This window comes from Propithecus coquereli, unplaced genomic scaffold (assembly GCF_000956105.1).
Source record: "Propithecus coquereli isolate 6110/MARCELLA unplaced genomic scaffold, Pcoq_1.0 Scaffold28, whole genome shotgun sequence".
Taxonomy (NCBI): domain Eukaryota; kingdom Metazoa; phylum Chordata; class Mammalia; order Primates; family Indriidae; genus Propithecus; species Propithecus coquereli.
In genome coordinates, this window is record NW_012148396.1 from 1,549,470 (window position 1) to 1,571,768 (window position 22,299).

Genomic DNA, 22,299 nt, shown 5'->3' on the forward strand with positions numbered 1-22,299 from the left:
GCCACACACTTCATACCGTTCACGAACTGGAGCAGCACAGGATAGTTGGTGAAGACGGCCTGCAGCCAGGTGAAGTGGGAGCCCAGGCAGTCTGCGGGGTGGGGCAAGGCCCGGGGGCACTGGGAACCAGAGTCTAGGAGGGAGCCCCAGGCTGATGGCACCTCATCAGCCTAGTAAGCACCTGCTGTGTACTCAGGACTGTTCTACACAATGGAAGGGAAACAGGCTCTAAGCCATTGTTTCTGTTGGTTGCCCACCTAACAGCCATTTATCCCTTCTTCCTTACTAACAAACTAAACAGTTCTCAAGGAAGGTGAACTTTTGCCCTCAGTCTTTGAGGATATTTCATGATCATTTTCAGCTGGCCACAGTAGTCCCACACTTCCAAGACAGTGATGGGTCTACAGCTAAGCATGTAACCCAGATCTGGCTGAAAAACCTTAAGATGAAGTCTTTTAGAGGCTTCTGGGAAACATTTCTTTTCTAATAAAGAATAAGGGCATGTAAAAAGATCTCTTTGATCTATACCTTTCTCCTTCCTTGAATGTGGATAAGGATAAGCTGGCTGGAGCTGCAGCAACTACATTGCAATCGTGAGGCCCCAAACCTAAAGTTGAAAAACTTTTGCATACCAGACATACCACAGAATCTTGATAACTTCCAGGAATGAGACCCAATCTCATTCAGGGTGGCAGTGGAGCAAGGCAGAAAGAGACTCCTGGGTTTCTGATGCCCACATTGAGCTACTGCGTCATTCCTGATGATTTCAGACCACTTGAGATAATTAAATGTCTTTATTATCTGAGTCACTATTACTTTGCTGAATGGATCCCAAATGATACAATGCTGCCACTATAGAACTAAAAGCCAGTGTAGGAAGGAAAGAGGTACAGACATTTACAACTTTTGAGCACCTACTAAGTGCCAGAAGTTGCACTAGGTGCTTTCAATAACACGATAGTTAAGATGGACAGAGTGTGTAGTAAGTTGGAAAGCACTCACTTTGTTATCCCACAGACCTTGTGTCAACACTGCAACATGGATGCTATTCTGTCACTGCCATTTCACGGTAAACAAACTTACTTTACATTTCACATAAAGAAACTGACCGTCTGAGACATGCCAAGGTATCAACCAGGGATAATGATTTTCCCTAAAGTCTACAGCAAACAAAATTGGCAAGAAAATTTCCTTTTCCATGTTTTCTTCCCGCAAGTCCTTTCATCCGACAAATGAAAACATGATTCTATGCTGACCGAAAAAGCCACTCTAAGGGGTGTGTGTGTGTGTGTGTGTGTGTGTGTGTGTGTTTATGTAAATATGCATTTTTATTGAAAAGCTTATAGGGCACCTTCACCCTTAGGCTCAGTTTCCTTACCTGTAAAATGGGGTACCTGTACCATTCCCTTCCCGGCAAGTCTGTCATCATAACTAATGCAGTAAGGAATATAAAGCACGAGGCAACTCAGTGACTCACCCTGCAGTGAAAGGTGTCTGTGCTCTCACCAGAACCTGGGTCAAAGCTGGGAGCTGGCTGGGGAGGCCGTCGGAGCTCCAAAGGCAGACACCAAGGCCCTGGTAATTTCCTTAGATTTCCCACACATACTCCATTCCCTGACACTTGGTGGATAAGAACAATTTCAGATTTAACTTACCAAAAATTTCGGCTGCACTTTCCACATTTTTAAACATCCCATTGAAGAGCGTGATATCTAAGTAGAAGAGAGAGAAATCAAATGAAAAAGTTTTGGTTTCTCTTCTCCCCTTTCCTCCCTCCCTGCTCACCCTCTGGGTAAAGTATTACATAAAAGTTTTCTGCCTTCTCTAAGGACAAATTTGACCTTGAGCTAACTTTCTAGTAACACAGGTTACCATGGAAACCTGGTAACGATGAAATGTGATTGTGCTACTGGGCAACACTGGCTCGATGGTGAAAATGATCCTTGGATGGTAAAGTATATCTGGACTGGTAGGAATTATGCATGAACTATAAACACCTGGCGGGGAGTCATCATCTTGGGACTCACTCAGTAGATGACTGTTATAAATGGTCATTTTCTTACTGGGCATCCTAGAAATTAAATCTATCAAGTCTTTACTAGAGATACTGATTCCTATGGAGAATGAAGCTTCTAAGCTGGGGCCAGTCCTGTGGTTGCCCCATGTGAGTCCCACCCCCTTCAGCTGTTACCTAGCGTCTCCCGAACTGCTGTGTAGATTGCCGTGAGGGCTACTCTTGCTGAGGAGTGGCTGCGTGGCCTGCTGGCATGCTGTGTTTCCAACCCTGATCCTTCTAAGTGCCAAGGGTAGCCATGAGTCTAAACGTCTACTTGAGGAAGGCCTCCTGGTGGGCATTGCGCTTCCTATGGGAGTTATGCCATTTGGAGAGAGGCACTTGTCATTTGGATCTGTGTGGGACTAATCGCTTTGCTTACACAGGTTCATGCGTGGATAATTTGGTTGACTCAACTCACCTCTCTGAATAGTTAGAAATGAACCCTCGATTCAAGGCTGACATCACCAGCTAATTCTCTATGCGTTATGTCCTTCAGCCATGCCCATACAAGGACCCACCTGAGCAATCTTTATAATCCATCACCAGGAAAACTTTCTGTTCTCCAAGAAACGAATATAGATCCTCCTTTCTTACAACCAGAGCAAGCAACACATCATCTATCCCTCTTCGTCTTGTCTGCCTTCTTGGAAGCTCAGAGCTCAATTTGAAGCTAAAATACGTTATAACCCTCACGATCAGCCCATTTTCTGCCTTCTCCTGGTTTCCTCTTTCAGGTGACCTTGGGTCAGACACCAGGGAGACTGTCGGGGAGATACTTTTGAGTTCCACTTGCATCACTTTGCTTACAAATGCCACCGCAGTGAGTGGCTCCAGGGTATATTCGGAAGGTGGTGTTTTCTCTGCCAACATCCTAGACAACTTTCTTTCCAGCTCCTAAGAAAAGTTCAAAGAATTCTTACTGATATTTTTTGAGGGTTCTGGAGGCAGCTCCTGTGGAAGCTGTGGAGTGTCCAGAGCATGGCCCCCTAAAAAGAAGGAAGAGAAAGCAGGCTTAGCACAAACACTGCCACCACCGCCCACTTGCGGGACTAAGGCCGGGAGGTGACAGCCAGGAAGACAACAGGGATGCACGTAAATTCAATTCCATGCATGTTTTTCTAGAACCTGCTATGTGCCAGATCTGTGTGCAGCTCCTGGAAGAAATAAAAAGGTGGCTGGAGCAGCCCTGGCGTGTTACATTGGTTGGCCTTAACAATGGCATTTTTGGGGGGATGGAGAGATTTGAGGACTTCTCTTGGAGCTGCCTTTACATCCGAAGCCTTATTTACATTTTACGTTTGTTTTGGAGCTTCTTGAGATAAAGCACTGGTGGAACAAAGTAAAGGAATGGAAAGGATACCAACCCTCAAGGAGTTTATAATCAAGGACGAGGGTGTTCCCAGACTATCAGCATCAAAATCACCTGGGATGCAGGCTCGTAAACAATTCCAATTCTCATGCTCTCAAGTTGAAGCTGATGGTCTAGAAAACTCACCTTGAGAATTGTTGCTTAGGGGTATAACGATAATGGAGTGGGAGACCTATACTAGTACCCCAATACTGCCACTACCCTCAGCCAGCACTTACTTCATCATGGTGGGGTCATGAGGTTGCTGCCTGGAGCAATGGGGGCAAATAGATGGGAGTTGTAATTCCAGTTTGGCCGCAGACATGCTCCCGAAAGGCTCAGAGAGCTTATGGCCTTGTCCATGCTTACATTTTTCTTTCCCCAGTGATATGAAGCTTGTAGATACTCGGAAACTGTCAAAAGAGTTTTGTCTTTCTTCATCAAGTGGACAGTTAGATAGTCAGCCCTGTCAGTCTGACACTATTTGGAAACCATTAATGTGACAGTCACAAAGGGTCAGCCTTCACAGAAGCATGGTAGATTAAATCTGTTCAGGGAGATGCCCCCAGATGGTGCCTGACTTGGCCTTCCTTGGCTTAGAGCAGGTTTCTCAGCCTCACATTACTGACATTTTGGGTTGGGAAATTTTCTTTTTTCGGGGGTTGTGCTGTGCATTGTAGGATGAGCAGCATCCCTGGCCTCTGCCCACTAGATGCCAGTAGGAACATCTCCCCCATACGCACACACCCAGTGGTGCTGGGTGAGGATGTGCGTGTGTGCAAAAGCACCACCAGTTGAGAATCGTCTGCTTAGAAAGAAAGAATCTGGGCAGAGGTGAGAGATCCTGACTGACACAATGACTGACGGTCTGGACCTCATCTCTCGTTATCCCTTCTACCCACATTCAGAAGCTGCCACTTTCACTTTCTTCCAATAAAATCCACTCCCCTTGGAGTTTCCAGAAGCCCTGCCTGAGGGAGTCAGTGGAGCTGGCTGAGTCCTTGCTAGTGGAGACGATCCTGCGATGAGAGGAATGATGATGGTGGAAGCAACGATGCTTGCTGCTGCCAGTACCGGGACTGGCACCGTCAGTACACCAGCCCGCAAGGTTCCTCAAACTCCAGTCGGTGGCGTATCGCCTCTGCTATTTATACACACACACATATGTCAACTCACTTTTCGTGTTATTAAAAAAGAGTTTGATTTGCTTCCCAGTTATAAAAAGGTTTGTTTCATCTGGGAGTTCCTGTGACTCTAAACATGTATGCACATAATAACATGGTCTCAAAATGTATAAAGCTAAATTTGACAATTTAAAAAATTTCAAATCTGTCAGTAGGAGATTATTTTAATAAGCCACTCAATTTTAAAAAGGTAAATGTATTTACTTTTAAAGAAAACTTTTATTTATAAATGAAAAAGCATTGTAAATTACTACTGATTAAAATGAATAGAAATAAATTATAAAAATTATAAAACTGTAAAAATTTTAAAAATGGTCCTCTGTGCATTATCTACTGTCATCAATGTGTCATACTATGGTTTGAATCTATATGTCCCTCCCGAATTCATATCTTAGAACTTAAACCCCAAGGTGATGGTATTAGCAGGTAGGGCCTTTGGGAGGTGATTAGGTCATGAGGGGTTTGCCCTTGTAAATGGGATTAGTGCCCTTGTAAGAGGGCTTGAGGGAACTCCCTGGGCCCTTTTGCCCTTCTAACCTTCTGCTATGTGAGGCACAGGTTTTCCCGTCACGTGAGAACACAGAATTTGTCCCTTCGGCCATGTGAGGATGCAGCAACAAGGCCTTCTGTCCATTCCCTTGATGACAACTATCTAATGCTGATCAAATAGCCAATGTGCAGAGTGTGGCTAAGAGGGTATCGAGAGAAGCTTCAGAGTCACTGAGGGACAAGAGTTTTTCAGGCAGGAAAGACAGGGAAGAGACAACAGCAAAGACATAGCGGTGTGAAGCTGTGAGTTGTATTTGGGGGGCCACAGTGAGTTGGCACAGCTGGAACTGCACCCGCTCTTGGCCTCTATGCTTTGAACCATCCTAATTGCTCTCAGTTTCTCTGCGTGCCCTGGGTCCTGGGCCTTTGCAAAGGCTGTGGCCTCTGCTGAATATTTTGACCACGACTCAGCCTGGCTGAGCCCTACTAACGCCATGTGAGGCTTAGTGTGAACAACACCGTGTGGAAGTCTTTCCTCACTCCCTCCCCTGACCTTGGGGGACTCTGGGCTGGTGACCTCTGCTGCAGCACTTTCCACACTGATTCTCAGGGTCTCCTTCCTTCTCCGTCTCTCTCATTAGACACTGAGATCTTGAAGGCACGGACCCTCGTTGTCATAGTTCTACGGCCCAGCGCCTCACTGGGCACACCCAGAAACTGAACCAACGCTTGTGGAGTGGATCAAAGGGAACCGTGAAGACTGAGTTGGGATGGCTGAGACAGGAGGCCCAGGATCCGTAACATTTGTGCTGACTGTACTTGTCTAGGACAGAGAAAATGGAGGTTGGAGTTAAGACCCAGGACTGCAAATCCTCATCTAGGCAAGGGACAGGGAGAGGATGTAAATGAGAGGCCCGGGCCCAGTGCAGGGAAGCAACAGGGAACGCTGAGGACTGTGCAGAACTAGAGAGACCCAGGTCACAGCGAGAGGGAAAGGACTCGGCCCCAGGGCTTGGGAAAGGAGTCCTATAATTCAACTTTCTCAAAATTTGATAGAAACCTGGATTTTGGGGGAAATCTCCCCATTGTAAGCTCTTGGCTCAAATTTAAAACAAAATAGTATGCACTAAACAAAACAAGCTGACTTCAGTTTGAGGGAGAAAGGAAAGTCTGTTGCCTGGGGTGTGTGCAGTGTGGTTTGGGGGGCCAGTGCTCCATCTAGGTCAGAGGGGCAGGCTCGTGCAGGGTTGTGGCTGCACTTCTCTCAGGGTCCAGCGCCAGCCATGCATCCTCTCTGCCAGGTTCTCAGAACGGTTTCCAGGGAGAGGGAATTCCCTCCTGCCTGAGAACTGTGGGCTTTGAGGGGAGGGGGCCTGCAAAACACAGACGTTCAGACCAGGATGAAGACTCACGAATCCAGTTCTACTTGAGCCCTTGTCACAGAGCCCACGTAATTGCTCTGGCACATTTCACATTTGGCATAATTGCCTCGGAAACTAATCAGCGTAACAGCCAACAACTAAGAATACCTGCTGCCCGCTTAAGCAGCAATTGTAAAATAGTGCCTGCTCCTTGATAATTACTGCGCTTGCATTTCTTTGTGCAACTGGTAATTAAATCCCTGTTCTGGAGGGTGGGAGACGATCTTACTATGGGTGGGTGCTAATAAGGCATGCTTGCTCCCGGGCACTCTACTTACTCTCAGGATATCGACGCCCACACATTTTCATTAGCAGCTAAAAAAGTCACCCTGGATTTTAAACTGTTTATCCCAGAGGAGTGAATTAGTTCACTCACAAAGTCTGGCGGTGTGGTGGGGGAGAGAGACGGAAAGTCAGAGGCAACGCAAGGACAAAATTTACCAGAATGACACTGATTCTGATTCAGTGAGTTTGTCGTTCCATGCAGGAAGGTGACAAGCATCCGTCCTGCTGCAGGAGCAGAGCTGGCACTGTATTCTGCACACATCACCTCCACTGATTCTCGCCACAGGGCTGCGGAGCACACGTTGTCGTCACCATTTTATAGACGATGAGACTGAGGCTCCTGCGTGAAGCTCTAGCTTCTTTGACCCAGCACAGAGGGCTTTCCTTGGTCTGGCTCCTGCCGCCTCTACCTTGAACTTTATGTTCCTGCGATGCTGAAAAGCTTATTGTTTTCTAGACACCAAACTACTTCTTGCCATCCTGTTTTGCTTGTGCTGTGGTCTGGGCATGGGGTGCCCTCCCTGTGCCTGCTCCCCTTGCATTACTGACTCTATTTGATCCTTAATCTGGGCTGGGTTAGGGTTGCCACCCCTGGGCTAGCATAATGTCATGGACGTCCTCCTCTCATTGTACTTGTCACCCCATGTTCCCATGATCTGTTTATGTAACTGTTTCTCCCACTAAATTAGGGACTTATTGAAGGTAAGCACCGTGATGTATGTAATATATACTATATGTATACATTTATAATATGCGTAGATGGAAAAGAGAGAACACGAGTTGAATCAGTATCTGTTTAATGAAGGGATAGTGGAACTACACCATCCAAGGGCCAATGAGTGATGGGTGGCCTGCTAGACTCATAGCATCCTAGTCTAGGAAACGTTAAGCCTACTTAGAAGATATCATTTTTAGATAGTAGAATGGTAAATTCTATTGGCGATTTGCAGTGAGATTGCAGAGTATTGTGTGTGCTCCCCAGAAGATCAACCGCAAATGCCCAGCTCCTTTCTCAGAGGTTCTGGAAGGGGAAGTGGACCCGCACATGGCTGCGTGGTGTGGGCTGTGGCTGCGGGATAAACTCTGCTGCAGAGCTGCCGGACAAAGGGACCACGTGCTTTAGTGAAAGGCCCAAGGGACGCAGATGTGACCACGTAGCCCTGGCTGACTCCCGCTCTGCAAGTCAGGGGAAGAGGAAAGGCGGCAACTGCGCCGGCTGCGTGAGGAAGCAAACGTGAGGGCGGCTGCTCGTCCTGCCACGGGGGTGCAGGAACATCAGGAGAGACCTTGTCTCCCCGTCATCAACACGTACAAAGCGTTGTATCGAAACCTGACTCAGATTGCCACCAGGACGGCCGTGAGAAGGCACCTGGCAGAGCTGCAGCTACAGGAAGTGTAACTGAGCGAGGGCCCAGGGCCATGCCCTGAAGCCCAAGGCAGTGTTTGCACAGAGACCTCGCCACCCCCCACTGCCCTCAGGTGAAGAGGGGCTCCTTCCACCACCTTGCTTTTCACTCCTCTCCATTCTCCACCCCACCTCTCCCCCCCACACTCTCACATACTATGCGGGGTGCTCTAAGACACCCGTTGAATTAAACCTGCAGCTTATCACCGATGTTTGATTTCCATCATTCAATTAGGCAGGAGGATAAAAAGTACTAATAAGCAAATCAGATGAAATTTGACAATGCCTCCCAGTGTTCATGTTAAGTAATCATATGCCAGGCTGGAAATGCGGCGTAAAATACCATTACTCACCAACACAGGGCACCATCAGCATGCTTAGAAGCAGCACGATCATGGCAGGACAGCAAAGGACAGAGCTCAGGAAGCAACAGGAACAGACTCCTGGGAGAGAAGTCAGCAGAACGTGGTGAGTACACCTTGACAAACATGAAAGGACTCATACAAGCTTTGTCCTTCCTTGGTCCCACAGGGCAAGTGGTAAAAACAGAAAATTCCAAAAGGGTTTCTGTCTCAGCTTTGCCACTAATTAACAGCATGGCATTAAGGAGATCATGTTTTCTCTTTGAGACTCAGTTTGTCCATCTGTGAAATGGAAGTGTAACCATGATCTCCTTGAAGACACAGCTGTGGTCTCATTTATTTACTTATTTATTCTATGGTCGTTTATTCCAGGATGGCCTTGTGTCAGGCATCAAGGATTCAGGATCCAGGAATGCAAAGTGAGGAAAACACACTCCTTACCCGTGAGTTGTTCACAGACAACTGGGGAAGGAAGGCTATTTAACAAGTGCTATAGTTTAACTTTTTTAATTGCATTTTAAATACCCTGTACATTACCACCCCCCAGCATTCCAAATATACCCTTAGCAGGTAGGCATTGAACTTTTGTACCAGTATCACTTGACATATGAATAAATTTGGCAACCGCATGGTGGCGCTGCCTGCCAGCAAACAAAGTTTTTCCTGCAGCATCTTCCTTCCCTTCCTTGGCTTTTGAGCATTTTGAATACTTTGTTGCAGTCCCAGGCGTCAATAGATTAGCCTCAGGGTACCTCTGGGGGCAAAGGGGTCAGGTGGGCAGAGTCCAGGCATCTTACTGCATTCCAACTGTAGCAGCCCTGTGCTCAGATCCGCAAATATTTAACTTCAATAGGCACTCACTGAACTCCAGCCAATCATATATTTAATAGGAGAAAAAAAGAGACCAGAGAGATTTCAAAATAATTTAACTACCTAAAGAATGCAATATAGTTGGTTGACTTGGGCATATTCTGCTTTAGAACGTGTTTTTAGGACAAAGTATGAATGATAACATGACGTGACCCATGCTACCCAGTGGCATATATGGGGCTGCTGGATAGGGTTGTACATGTTGTGCACTGCACAAAGGTGCTTAGCAAGGGGGCAAGTAGAGGCTGGAATGCAGCCAGTGTTCAACTCTGAAGCTTGCCTTCTGCAGAGTTGCATCAACCTGGTGGATGATTCCTTCTCGGGCCATGCAACCAGACTCAAAATTAAGGGCAAGAAATGGAAAGTCTCCAGATGGAAAGCGGTATGCCCTGGAAACTCCATTGCTGAACATAGAGTCATTTCAGAGGAGCCCAGAGACCCCTTTGATGTCATACCCACATGACTGAGGCCAACGTGACCTTGGACAATTTAGTCATTAGCTGACACTATGTGAGATTATTTTATAGTTACCATCACACCACGAGACAATGTCAGAACGTCTAAACTTGGAGGGGCACTGGAATCATTTAGTCCAAACTCTCATTTTACAGATGAGATCATTGCAGCTCAGAGGTTAGCAAATTATGGTAAAAACGCCCCACTTCCCAGGTCTCCTGACTCCCAGTCCAGTGCTATCATATAACAGTAACTACCTATGAGTTTGTTGTGAGTATTGAAATGAGTCAATCCAAGAGAGGCATTTGACACAGTGCCTGACATAGAGAAGTTGCCAAAAACATTAGGAATCACAATTACAGCATCTGGCTTTCAGTTAAAGGCCCAATAAATAGTAGCTGTTACAATGAAGGCCTTGTGCTGTTCCCTAATTCCCTATTTGAGTGGAAGCCCCAGTTCGGTGAATGAAGGAGGGTGGTACGTTTAGCCCAGTGACTCTCTGCTCCTTTTCTCTGGTGACATTCATTTCAGGGGTACCCTCCCCTGGGTCGTCCTGCAGCTCAGATAAGACAGGCTGAGGGTGACGTTCAACTTCTACCTCCTTGGGTATGTTTATTGAATACCAATGAGCAAAAGTGACCTTATTACAGACATAACCTTGACTCGCTCTAATTTATTCTTTACAAGTAAGTTATAGAGAGGTGTGATTGGGGGGGGCTCTTATTTAATGAGTACAGGGTAAAAGTTCTAGAGATGGATGGTGGTGATTTTGTACAAAAATGGGGATGTACTTAAGGTTACTGAACTGTACACTTAAAAGGGGCTAAAATACAACACAATTCACAATAGCAAAGATGTGGAAACAACCCATGCCCATCAATACATGAGTGGATTAATAAAATGTGGTATATGTATACCATGGAGTACTATTCAGCGACAAGAAACTGGCGATATAGCACCTCTTGTATTCTCCTGGATAGAGCTGGAACCCATTCTACTAAGTGAGGATCCCAAGAATGGAAAAACAAGCACATGTACTCACCAGCAAATTGGTTTCACTGAGCAACACCTAAGTGTACATATAGGAATAACATGCATCGGGCATCAGGCAGATGGGAGGGAGGAGGAAGGGAGGGGTATATACATACATAATGAGTGCGATGCGCACCGTCTGGGGGATGGACACGCTTGAAGCTCTGACTCGGGGGTAGGGAGGAGTCAAAGGCAACATACGTAACCTAAACATTTGTACCCCCATAATATGCTGAAATTAAAAAAAATACCAAGAAAAAGGGGGATAAAATAGTCAATGTTATGTGTATTTTACCACAATTTTTAAAAAGTAAGTTATAAACCTTAGGACCTTATTCCTTTAAGCACAAACTTTCGTTTACTGGATCATTCTTTGTACCGGGTGCTCCACTGAGCATGCTCCATGTACTGTCTGGTAACAGCACCCTAAGACTTTCACTATCAAGACATTGCGCTTTCTGCAGGGTCTGGGGGACTTTCAGAAATGGTCAGTCACTTGCTGAGGCTACCTTTGCCCAGAAGGGGGCGCTACGGCAACGGCCAGACCCAGGCTTCAAACTGAGGTTGGCCAGTCTGACTCAGGTCTTTGCTCCGTATACGTTACTCTAAACTGCCAGGCCAGCCATTCAATCCAAACTAGGTGGCCCGGCGATTATGCACCGCAGGACTGTCATAATTACTGGTAATACTTGCTGGGGAGGACCCTCAGAGTGTCCAGCCACTCGCTGGGGTGTGGTGAGACAGCAGAGGACAACCTGCCCCTGAGAGCCAAGAACAGGGAAGTCACGGTGCCAACCAGAAGGTGGCAGCACAGGGTCGGCCCTGAGCAACAGTGAGGGCGACAGATTCTGCATGACAAGCACGTTGGGGTCTTGGGGTGGGGTGGCACCGGGCTGCTGCTAAAATCCAGTACCCTTCTGTTGGCCGAGTCAGGTGCCCTTGGGCGTGGGCCAATGTCCACCTGGAGGCAGGGCCACCTTCTCCTACTCTGCCCAAGAAGCCCCAGGGGCTATCATGTCCTCATAGGACAGTGCTGTCCTGTGGGGCCGAGAAGGCTCCCCAGGCCTCACTGTGGTCTGCATGCCGTGTTTGGAGCCCTGGCTCCCCAAGCCGCTCCTCATGGCTGATTCCGCAGCAGCCCAGGCGATGTCTAAGAGCAAGGCTTTGCTGGCTGGACAGACCTGGGGCGGGGTGAGGGAGTTCGGGCTCTGCCTTTTCCTCGTGGAGTGTCCTGAGCCAGACACCGACGCTGCCTGGAACTCACTTTCCTGGGCAGCAAAATGCATCTACTGGTGTTTTCCCATCAGGGCACCACGAGGGTTACATGGGAAATGTCTCATAAATGCAGAACGCCACGTCTGGCACACTCAGTGCTCAGGAAGGACTGCCCGGAGCTATTGGTGACTGTATTTCTACACCTGGTGCCCTGAGGAGAGTCATTGTGCCACACAGGTGTGTAGGATCCTCACTGACATGCAGTGGTAGATTTTTCCCCCCAGGTAAATCCACCAGGTGCTGTCCAGGTGGCGTCACATCTCCTTACAGATAGGCTGAGAGTGCCTGTGGGTTTCTAGCTACATCCTCCCTCTCTTTTTCCATTCATCCCTCCCTCCCTCCCTTCCTCTTTAGCTCCCACCCCATCAGAACTGGGTGCCTACCGTGAAAGTTCCGCTTGAATGCAGTTGGATGAACGATGCTTGGCTTCGAACAGATGGAGACTGAGCCCTTTATACCCCAAGGAAAGACCCCTAGTCACGTGACCCCTCTCCCCCTCCTGACATAAGAAGGCGGCCTTTCATGAGCGTTGGCAGGTGGGCTGCCCCAGAGGGAGGGGGCAATCATAACATTAAAGCTTGGAACAGGTGAAGGCTCCATATTAAGAGGCCCCATCTTGAGCCTCAGAAGAGACCCAGGCTCTAATTAGAGAACAATGGGTTCCTTGTTCCTCTCCACCCAGGGCACCTCAAAGGCTTGGAAGCCCCTGGATTATGCCTCGGGATCAGCAGGGGAACTCTGGAGGATGAAAGACTGATGGAAGTCACGTGGGCTCTCCCACAAGAAAAAGGACTGGTTTTGTCTGGTCTGGTTAATTTTTCAGCAAGAGGATCTCTGGGGTGATTCTTCTCATATATTCTTGGCCTCAGACCTGGGAATTTGATGCCTCTTTTCTTTAGGGGTTCTCTGCCCAAGCTGTGGGGTGGGGTGAGGTGGGGCTTCATGATCAGACATCTCAGGTTCTGCTGCCAGCCCTGCTACTGAGGAGCAGTGTGACCTTGAGCTCATCGCCTCTCAGTCTTGGCTTCCACATCCTTTAATGGGGATGATGCTGCTAGGGCGAGGAGAATGAAGTGAGCTACGTCCCATGTGTGGTGTGGGGGCTCTTTGAGTCCTAGTTCCTCTCCTCTTCTCCTCATATTCTCTTGAGAAGTGTTTTCTTTCCTGATTTGAACAAGGAGTACTAACATTTATTGGGTGTGTGTCACATACCACCAATGTTTTATAGGATTTTGCCCTCACCATCCCCGCAGCAGCCCTACCATTGCTGTTCTCATAATCCTAGGAGCAATGGAGCTTTAGCTCCACTTTACAGATGAGAAAAAATGGTGCCGAGGTTGAAGCATTTGTCAAAGCTCACTGTGATGGGATTATTCTGGGATACAGGTTAGACTGGCCATGAACCCTCTGAGTTGCTTACCTATTGTTGCCTCCTGCAGAAGCAGGACTCCTCACATGCCGAAATCAGGGCACAGCTGAGCCTTTACAGAAGCCACTGAAGGGCTTCTTCAAGTAAGTGGTTGTCCTTGTGCATTGAAACTTTTGTGTGAAGATCATCAACTACTGTTCAGCATCTCATGTGCATTGAGGAATGAGGTTGCATTGTTTCTGATCTTTTCTCCTTAGCACAGAAGACCCACCATCTCTAAAACTATTAAGTCAATGGGGAAATTTGGCTCAATGTAGCAAAATCCATCCTTTCAGCATCTCAAGAGCACAGCTATTGTGCAATGCTAAGGCACGATGACAACCTGCATAGGTGTGTTGTTCCAGACATCCCATGAGGATTTGAGAAGTTCCATTATCTCCCCATAGCCTATAATAGGGTATCTTAATCTTAGCACTGTTGACATTTTGGACCAAATCGTTCTTTTTGTGTGGGAGCTGTCCTGTGCATTGCAGGGTCCCAGGTCTCCACCCGCTAGATGCCAGTAGCACTCCCCACCAAGTGATGACAACCAAACATGTCTCCAGACATTGCCACATGCCCCAGGGGGTCCAAACCACTCCTGATCGAGAACCACTGGCTTCCAATATCCCTGGAGCCTTGGCCTTTCTCTTCTCGGTTGGTGGAATAAGGGTGAGAGTGAAGCTTTCACAAGAACCCAGACATAAGAGAAGAAATTCTGTTCTAAATGAGCATTTAAAATTGCATATTTTCCTATGACGGCTCCTGAATTTTTCACTCACACAAACCCACAGCACAGGTGCCCCTATGCAAAAGTAGGAGACATGCACACATCAACACACAGAGACGTACTCTGGGGCCAGGAGACACAAACACAGTCTTCTTTCCTCCCTCTCTCCCTCCTTCCTTCCCCTTCCTTCTCCCTCTCCCTACCTCCCTCTCTCCTCCCCTCTCTCTTTCTTTTACCAGCTTAGCTTACCTTTCAGGCATGAATGAAATATTCAGAAATGCAACTGCACCTTTGCTGCCAGGAAGAATGTGGTTTAATGATGTTACGTGTGTAACTGACAATCTCAGTCATCAGCTCAGGTGCGATAACTGTCCCATCTCTTGCACCACATCAGTTAACCACTGGCAGCCAGAGATGCACAAATTGGTAGGAACTCCAGTTCAGCAGCACCCCAGAGGCCTCCTCGTTGCCTGAGCCATCCCTTAAATCAGGACTCAGCTCAGGAGGGGTCAAACCTCCCTTAAACTGCAGGAGACCCGTGGACTCCAGGCACTGGCCTGTTCACTCCTGGGCCCTGTTTTTCTCCTGCCATTGCTGCTGTTATGACAGATGGGGTGACATAGAAAACTGGTCCCATATGGTCCTCCGAGCCTTTGTCCTTGATAATGGGCCAGATCCCTGCGCAGGCCTCAGAGGTGCTCCAGATTTTAGTTTTTTAAGGTCATAGTCATGTTCAGTCATTATTCCCAAAATATGGGGTAGCCGGGTCCATACGGGCTTTCCCCACGAAATAGCCCTGGTCTCGGGCTCGGGTGCTTAGTTCATCTTTTGCCTTCCCTGAGGATAAGTTACTCTTTGGGGAACCTTGGGAATCCTTTCCTGCCGAAGGTACTTAATTAATATCAACTTAAAGGTCTAATCAAATTAACCCATACTTAATAAATGGGCCTTTTCCCTTAATCCCTATTCAGGTAGGAGTCCCTTTGGCCCCTAGAAAAATTGCTGTGTCCTCATTTTTGCAAACGAGAGGGCTTTTGCAGGCCCTGTCCAAAATCATGACAGTAGGTATTTATGAGCTTGACATTTGCATAACCTCTAGTGTTCTGGAGATTAAAAAGAAATCTTTCTGTGGATGACCAGAGAAGTGACTGGTGCTCCTCCACTTAAAGTTCAAGTTCTACCTCCCTCTGCACCTTGTTCTTTACAGACAATACCAGGACACTCAAGTGTCCTCCCGTGGGGGAAAACCATCTCATACTTGGATCACAAATAGAAAGTGACTTTCCTCACCAGAGGGCAGCCACAGATCATAAAGGGGTGGATAACTGATGGCCAGTCAGGGTCCTAAGCGGCAGAGTGGAGAAGGAGCACCAGGCATAGCAGGAAGAAGGCTGTCCCTGGTAATGAGGAACGAAAAGATCCAAGCACGGCAACTGGTGAGAGCAAACCTGCTTAGTAATGCTCTGCATGGAGACTCAGCATTCGCAGGGATATTGGAGCAACTGCAAACCTGGAAACGGTAAAAAAAAAATGGGACCCGATACAATGAAGGGGGCACGTCAGTGTGTGGGTGGACTCAGCAAGTGGAGGATGTTCAATCACTGCACCTTCCAGAGAAAGTTCTGGCCCTTGACCAGCCCCTGAGGGATAACCTCCAAACTCTTGGAGTATCCTGCCTGAGTGTCTCTGTAAACTTGGGGCTTTGGGCCATGCCAGATGGTTAATGCTAACAACATGATTTGTGGTGGGGACTGTAGGCCATGAAGTCTCAATTTGCTCTCTTGAGGGACTGGGGACAGTAGCTAAGTTCAGCCATGCAGTCAGGCACTCCACACCTGCGTGACTGGCCTGCAGTGAAATCCCTGGACACCAAGGCGTGGTGAGCTCCCCTGGTCGACAACACTCCGTATGTGTCATTATACACCGCTGCCGGGAGAATTAGTGCTGGCTGTGCACCTCCGCTTGGAGAGGAAAGCCGAAAGCTCCTGCCTGGGCTCTCTCGGACTCTGTTCTAGACGCCTTTTGCTTTTGCTGATTTTTACCTGCATCCTTTTGCTGTAGTAAATGGTAAATATGAATATAATAACTTTTTTGAGCTCCATGAGTCCTACTAGTGAATTATTGAAATTTATAGTGGGGCCTCCTGAATATAGTGGGACACACAGAAGAGAAATCCAGACAAGGTATCAATAAAAACAACTCTCTAAACCTCCTCCTGATGGAAAGTTTCCATCATCTCCTACTCAAGGCGGCTTGGAAGATTATCTAGATCCCATAGTATGACAAATTTGATTAGTTACATATAACCAAGTTTTAGTTAACTATTCAGAAAAAATCATATGTGACTCTCTCCAGAGTGTGGGTTCACTCTTTCTTAACTAATCCCTTTGTTGTCTTCTGAAGTTCTCAGGTTTGAGTCACCTCAAGCATCGTGTCAAGAGTCTCTGTGCCTGGACTGGCTTGTTTAGACTAGTGTGTCCACTCACCCCCAATCCTTACGTTACCAGAATTGCTGCCAGCATTCCAGGAGTTTCTTGTGCATAGATATTATGTTTCCATGGCTTTGAAGCAGACAAGGGAGTCCAGTGTTTCTGTATTATTTGTGATGACTCTAACATGGGGCCTTCTGTCCTCAGTATCTTACACAGCTTCACAGGACAGAAATAAATGTTACTTCCAAAAATAACCACTTCCAATTAATTGATGGTCTAGCTGGAGCCTGGGTGAATTCTGCAAATGCAGCCCACTTGAGACAGGAGCCAGGGTGAAGAGATGTTACCTGGAGTCATTGTTAGGCCCTAGCATCTTTTTCAAGGCCTCACACAGACTTGCAGATATTCTCAAGGCATTTTTGCTTTAAGGCTGGAGAAAAAAAAGAAGAAGGAACTCAAGGCACTGAGACAGAAACACTACAGAGACATAAATTAAACTCTAACAGCACCAGCGTTGGTCCTGCCTCCTGCAGAGGGCAGGTGTGGGATGGTGCACCGGCTGGTGTCATTCAGAGTCAGTGTCAGAGAGAGGGGAGGACTCATGCAAGACCCCCTTGCCAGTTAGCAGCAAAGTCGAGTAAGGAGCAGCCCCTATTTCTCCACTCTCCGCCCAGTGTTATTTTTCCAATACCCAGCTGTATTCACACCCTCAGTTTGCATGAGGCTAATTTAAACTCATTAAAACGTTGTTCAGTAAATGCATAATAATATGCTGTGTGTGTAGAGATTTGCATGTGGCGAGGACAAAAGAAGAACTATTGAATTATGTGTTTGCAAGATTCCCTATTCCCTCTGCCCACAGCAGGTAAAGGGATTTTGGTGTTTGACTGCAGAACCCTCCACTCCTAATGCTCGTCGTCTATTTTTTAATGCAAGGTGTGGGTGATGGTAAAAAGAGAAGACAGGAAAAGTGGGATGATGGAATTGCGTAAGAAATAAGGAACCTGTGTTTGAGAGAGAAAAAAAGAATAGAGGCAGAAGGAAAGCAAAGGAAGCAGAGGAGGGACATGGAAACAAAAATTCTAGAAAAGTTATTGAGTGATACGTTGGAAAATGAAGCATAACGAGGGGCTTCAGGATGGTGACGCGTGAGAAGTGAGAGAGGGTGGAGGGAAAAAGAACAAAAAGTTTCTAAGGCATGTTGGCATGAATTCCGCGGATCCCATCTGATGTTCTACAAGGGCCATAAGAAAAGACTGGGTGGCTAAACTGTTGTTTGTTTGTTTGTTTAGATGCAAAGCATTGCCAAGACTAGGCTATATGAGCACCCAGCTTATATTTGGGTTACATTAAGAAAGGATTTTCTAGAGAGTTTGATATAGTTCCGTGATTTTTAGAAGACCCGAGTCTCTTGACCAGATAGTCCATATACATGGCATGATATTAATAAAATGGCCAAACCATTGCTTTTGGGACCAGACCAGCCACTTCTGTTTGCAGACATGGGAGAAAAATCAAAGCTGACGCCAGGCACATCTGGGGCTAAATGTGGCTTTGAAGCTCTCAGGACGAGGAGAGAGGCACCATGCACCCACTTCTAGTGCTGCATGCTGCCTTCTTTTCCTTGAATTATATGTATACATTTTTCCTTGGTTAGGAGTTTCAGTGTTTAGGTGAGGTTTGTCTTTTGTTTTATTTTTGTTTGTCTTTCTAACTTACGTGGGGGCTCAGAGGCTAAGAGACTCACCTGAGTTCGTACAGAGAACAACAATGATTGATCACATTTACTCCTGCAGTTTTTTCCCTGCACCTTATTGCAAATATCAAGCTGCTAGTTGAAGGGGAATCAGAAGTATCCTAGGCTGTCTTTGTCTGGCATTAATGATGACTAGACGAGCTACGACACTCCTATGGCCCCCTGCTACGGCAGGAAAATCAGTCCGAGTGGCAGAACGTTTTCGCATAATGCATTCACTGTGAAGTTACAACATAGTCGAGCGGTGTACGTACTGTGAGAGTGCGACACCCTCTTCACCCTCTGACAGACGTACGTTGCATTCTTCAGAAACCAGGAGTAGTATTCTGGACAGTACCTAAAGATTTAGATCAGAGTTGGGAGCAGTCACTATCCTGTGATTAGACGGCATCCAGAATAAAAATCAGTAAATATATAAACACGAATGTATGGCCAATTGTTCAAAGCAAGGAGCCCCCTGTCCATCTTTATAGGGCATCAGAGGAGAGGCAGGAAAGGAGGCTGGGTAGGAAAAAGCACAGATTTTGGGATCCGCAAGACTTATTGTTGGTCCTAGCCCACCCACTACTTACCAGGATGCATGACTTCAGGCTGATAACTTAATTCTCTGGACTTTAGTTCTTTCATATATAAATGAAAGGCAATAATAGAACCTATATTCACAGGTTATAAGAGAATTAAATGAGATAAAATATGTAAAGTTCCTGCACAGTGCCCAGCATATAATAGGTGCTCAGTAAATGATGGTGATCATTTGTTTTTGTGGGATGTGGAGAAAGAGTAGAGTGTTGCTATTGCTAACAATGCAGCAAACACTTTGCAAGAGAATATCCTGCTCTTGATGAGGGGCGACAGGAGTTGCCTCAAAGGGCTGTAGTGAAAAGATCACTGACCATGTTGTCAGGAGGAAGAATTTTCAGCGCAGGCTGTGACACTGGCTCACTGCATAACACTGGGCATTTACTTCCCGTTCAATCCCTCATCTGCTCTATGAGGAGGTAAAGGCTAAATATTCTCTAATTTCCCTTCCACCTCTGTCATTCTGTGATTCTAGCATACTCTAGGGAGCTGCACAACTAATCACTCAAGGACAGCTCATTATAAAGATTTCCCACATACTATCACCCCCAATTTACAGGAAAGTGTAAAATTGAGGAAACTGAGGCACAGAGATTAACTGACTTGCCCAAAGACACACGGCTTTCAAGTGGCAGTGCTGGATTTTAACCTGGGTAACGCACTCCATGCCAGAACACACAGCCATTCTAATAGGCAATAAGCCCAATATTTGAGTCTGAGATTACAGAGCCGGAGCCACTGTAAGGATTTCTTATGGAAGCTGAAACCACAGAGGGGACAGAGCCATTTCTGGAAACATTGCTCAAAGCAGAGAGAGAAGGGGAGAAGTTCCCTGGCTTCTCTCCTCCACTGCCCTGCAATCTCCCACCAATCTCTTCTGCTGGACAAACTAACATGAGGCTGGTAGGCAAGGTATTCTGGGGAATATATTATAGTTTGCATAAGTCAGCCCCCTTCATTACAGAGCAAGAAATGGATCTGAGAGTGAAGAGGCAAATGACGAACACAGCCAGGGGTACTTTTCCTCTGGGTCCATGATCCCATGTGCTTAAGGAGACCTTTCAAAAGCATAAGAGATAGGACGTCAAGCTTGGTCAGCTCAACAGCTGACATGGCCACCAGGCATTTGGTTGCCACGGCCACAACATGCCAAGTGTGCTAGAGATGGGACACCAACTTGGCTGTGGGAGCGGATAAGAGAGCAACTGCAGCAGTATCTTCCTCAGTGACCATAGAGTGCTGCTTTCCAGGCACTGTGCAAGAACAATTATGAACAGATGTATTGTTTCATCTCATTTCATTTTGTTCTCACAACACTATCCATATAGGCAAGAATGCTGCTACCCCTCTATATGAACATGCTCCTGGAATTGTGTGACATGTGGCCTGAAATGTGGGCAGGACTACACCCATTTTATAGATAAACAAACTGAGATTCAGAGAGATTAAATGATTAGCCCAAGACCACATAGCTTGTAAGTGGCAGAGCCTAAATTTAAACCGAAGTCTGCCTGGCTTCAAGCCCCACCCTCCATAGGGCACATAAGCTACTTATTGTGTAGGTTTGGGGGCCTTGGTTCTGTGGTCTAATCTCATTCCTCCTGAGCTACTTTGACAATGTGCAAGGCACGTTTTCTAACAACAACAAAACTTCTTAGAAAGCTTCCAACAAGAGAGGATCTCAAACTACCCTGGGGAATTATCTGCTTTTGAAAACGATGCTACTCCATGGACGAACATGGTCCCAACTAAGGTGCTCTGTGAATAATCAAAGCATGACGCCAAAACTTAAGTTGTAGCAACCACAGAAATAGAACCACAACTTCATGAGCCAAAAAGCTGCCATTCTGTGCTTTAATTCACTTTGGAAGAGTACATGGCTTGTAGGACGAGTGGGAATTCCTGCCTCTATGATCGGGAGAGGAACTATTTAAACATGTCATGTCCCATCCCTGAGCTCTCTGGCAGAGGCATCCTCCAGGCAAATGAACAACAGACAAGTGGCCCTGGTTATTGCTTTGTAGGGAATAGAGTCAGGATCCTGTTAATGACAAGAATATGTATTCCTCACATAGACTAGAGGAGGCATTTCTTGTGCAGAAAAGGCTGGATGGTCTTAGAAGAAAATCAGTTGTTAAGGTGGCCTATTGTGTTTGTCTTCAGGTTCTTCAGGGCAGCAGTCAGCTGCAATTCCCTGGCTAGAATCAGCTGGAGCCAGTGTTGAAGCACTCACTGTGACACCAGCCCTGGGAGCCGCCCAGAGCTACCGCACCCACTGTGGAGTTCGCAGCAGCCTGGACAGAGCAGGAGCTGACCGTGGCCTGGGGCAGAAAGTTTGTAAGTCACTAGGAGGGGAAGTGACCAGGGCTCTGTCACCCTGCAAGGAGGGAGGCTATGTCCTAAGGATGGTGCTAGGGACCTCAAATAGGAAAGCTTTCAACAAAGAGTTAGTGAGTAAAAGACTAACAGTGAGCTCAGTCTAGACAACATAGAAAGTACCGCTGTGAAAGTTTTCTCTTTTTTGGGATCGGCCTGTGCTGTGGGTCTCTGGGTCTTGCATATTGCCCATTCTGGATGGAGGAAATGCCCACACTGAGTGAGGAATCCAAGATCAGGGACAGAGAGGGCGGATGAGAAAAGACCACACACCTGGGCTTGGGGATCAGAGGCAGTGGATAATGGAGATTTCAAAGGCCGGTGCATCTTGTGGGTAGACTTTGAAAATAACATTAAAGATCTGAGAGATTGGCCCCCAGACCACTGGAGCAGGAGTACTTAGCTACGTGATTTGGTTCTGGGTTTATGGCCAAGAAAAAATCCCAGAAGAAAGAGTAGTATGTCAACATTGCAGGGTAGAAAAATGTCTATGCCTAGATCTTCTTAATATAAAGTGGGATCTGCTTTCTAATTTTATTTTTACAAACTTTCCATTTGACTGGCAGATGACTGCTAGAAATTTATAAAAGACGTATCTTTCAGTTAGATAAACAAATTCTCTGATTGTTCTCTCCCGGCAAACCTCACCAGGCTGAGGGCAGTGGGGTGCGAGGACCACTCAAAGTCTGTTACTCAAAGTCATCCCACTTGACGTGATGAAAATCAACTCAACTCCTCAACACAATTCAACCCGCCTCAGTTCGACTCCACTTCACATCAGCTCAACTTAATTGTGCTTATTGTGTCTGGCCCTGAACTTGGTTCTGGGGACCCA

The 22,299-nt window shown here is 46.8% G+C and overlaps 2 protein-coding genes across 2 annotated transcripts in view; both read right to left on the reverse strand.

Moving 5' to 3' along the window:
• OC90 (otoconin 90) overlaps positions 1–8,584 on the reverse strand; it is a 32,501-nt gene extending 23,917 nt beyond the window's left edge. The window contains exons 1-3 of the mRNA XM_012647941.1: positions 8,542–8,584; positions 2,977–3,042; positions 1,656–1,712 (exon numbers count right to left, since the gene is read on the reverse strand). Coding sequence (XP_012503395.1) covers positions 1,656–1,712; positions 2,977–3,042; positions 8,542–8,584 — 166 coding nt within the window. The remainder of the gene's footprint in view (positions 1–1,655; positions 1,713–2,976; positions 3,043–8,541) is intronic.
• An 8,555-nt stretch (positions 8,585–17,139) lies between these two features.
• HHLA1 (HERV-H LTR-associating 1) overlaps positions 17,140–22,299 on the reverse strand; it is a 30,992-nt gene continuing 25,832 nt past the window's right edge. Inside the window, exons 15-16 of the mRNA XM_012648021.1 lie at positions 18,764–18,846; positions 17,140–17,183 (exon numbers count right to left, since the gene is read on the reverse strand). Of these exons, the coding sequence (XP_012503475.1) occupies positions 17,140–17,183; positions 18,764–18,846 (127 nt within the window). The remainder of the gene's footprint in view (positions 17,184–18,763; positions 18,847–22,299) is intronic.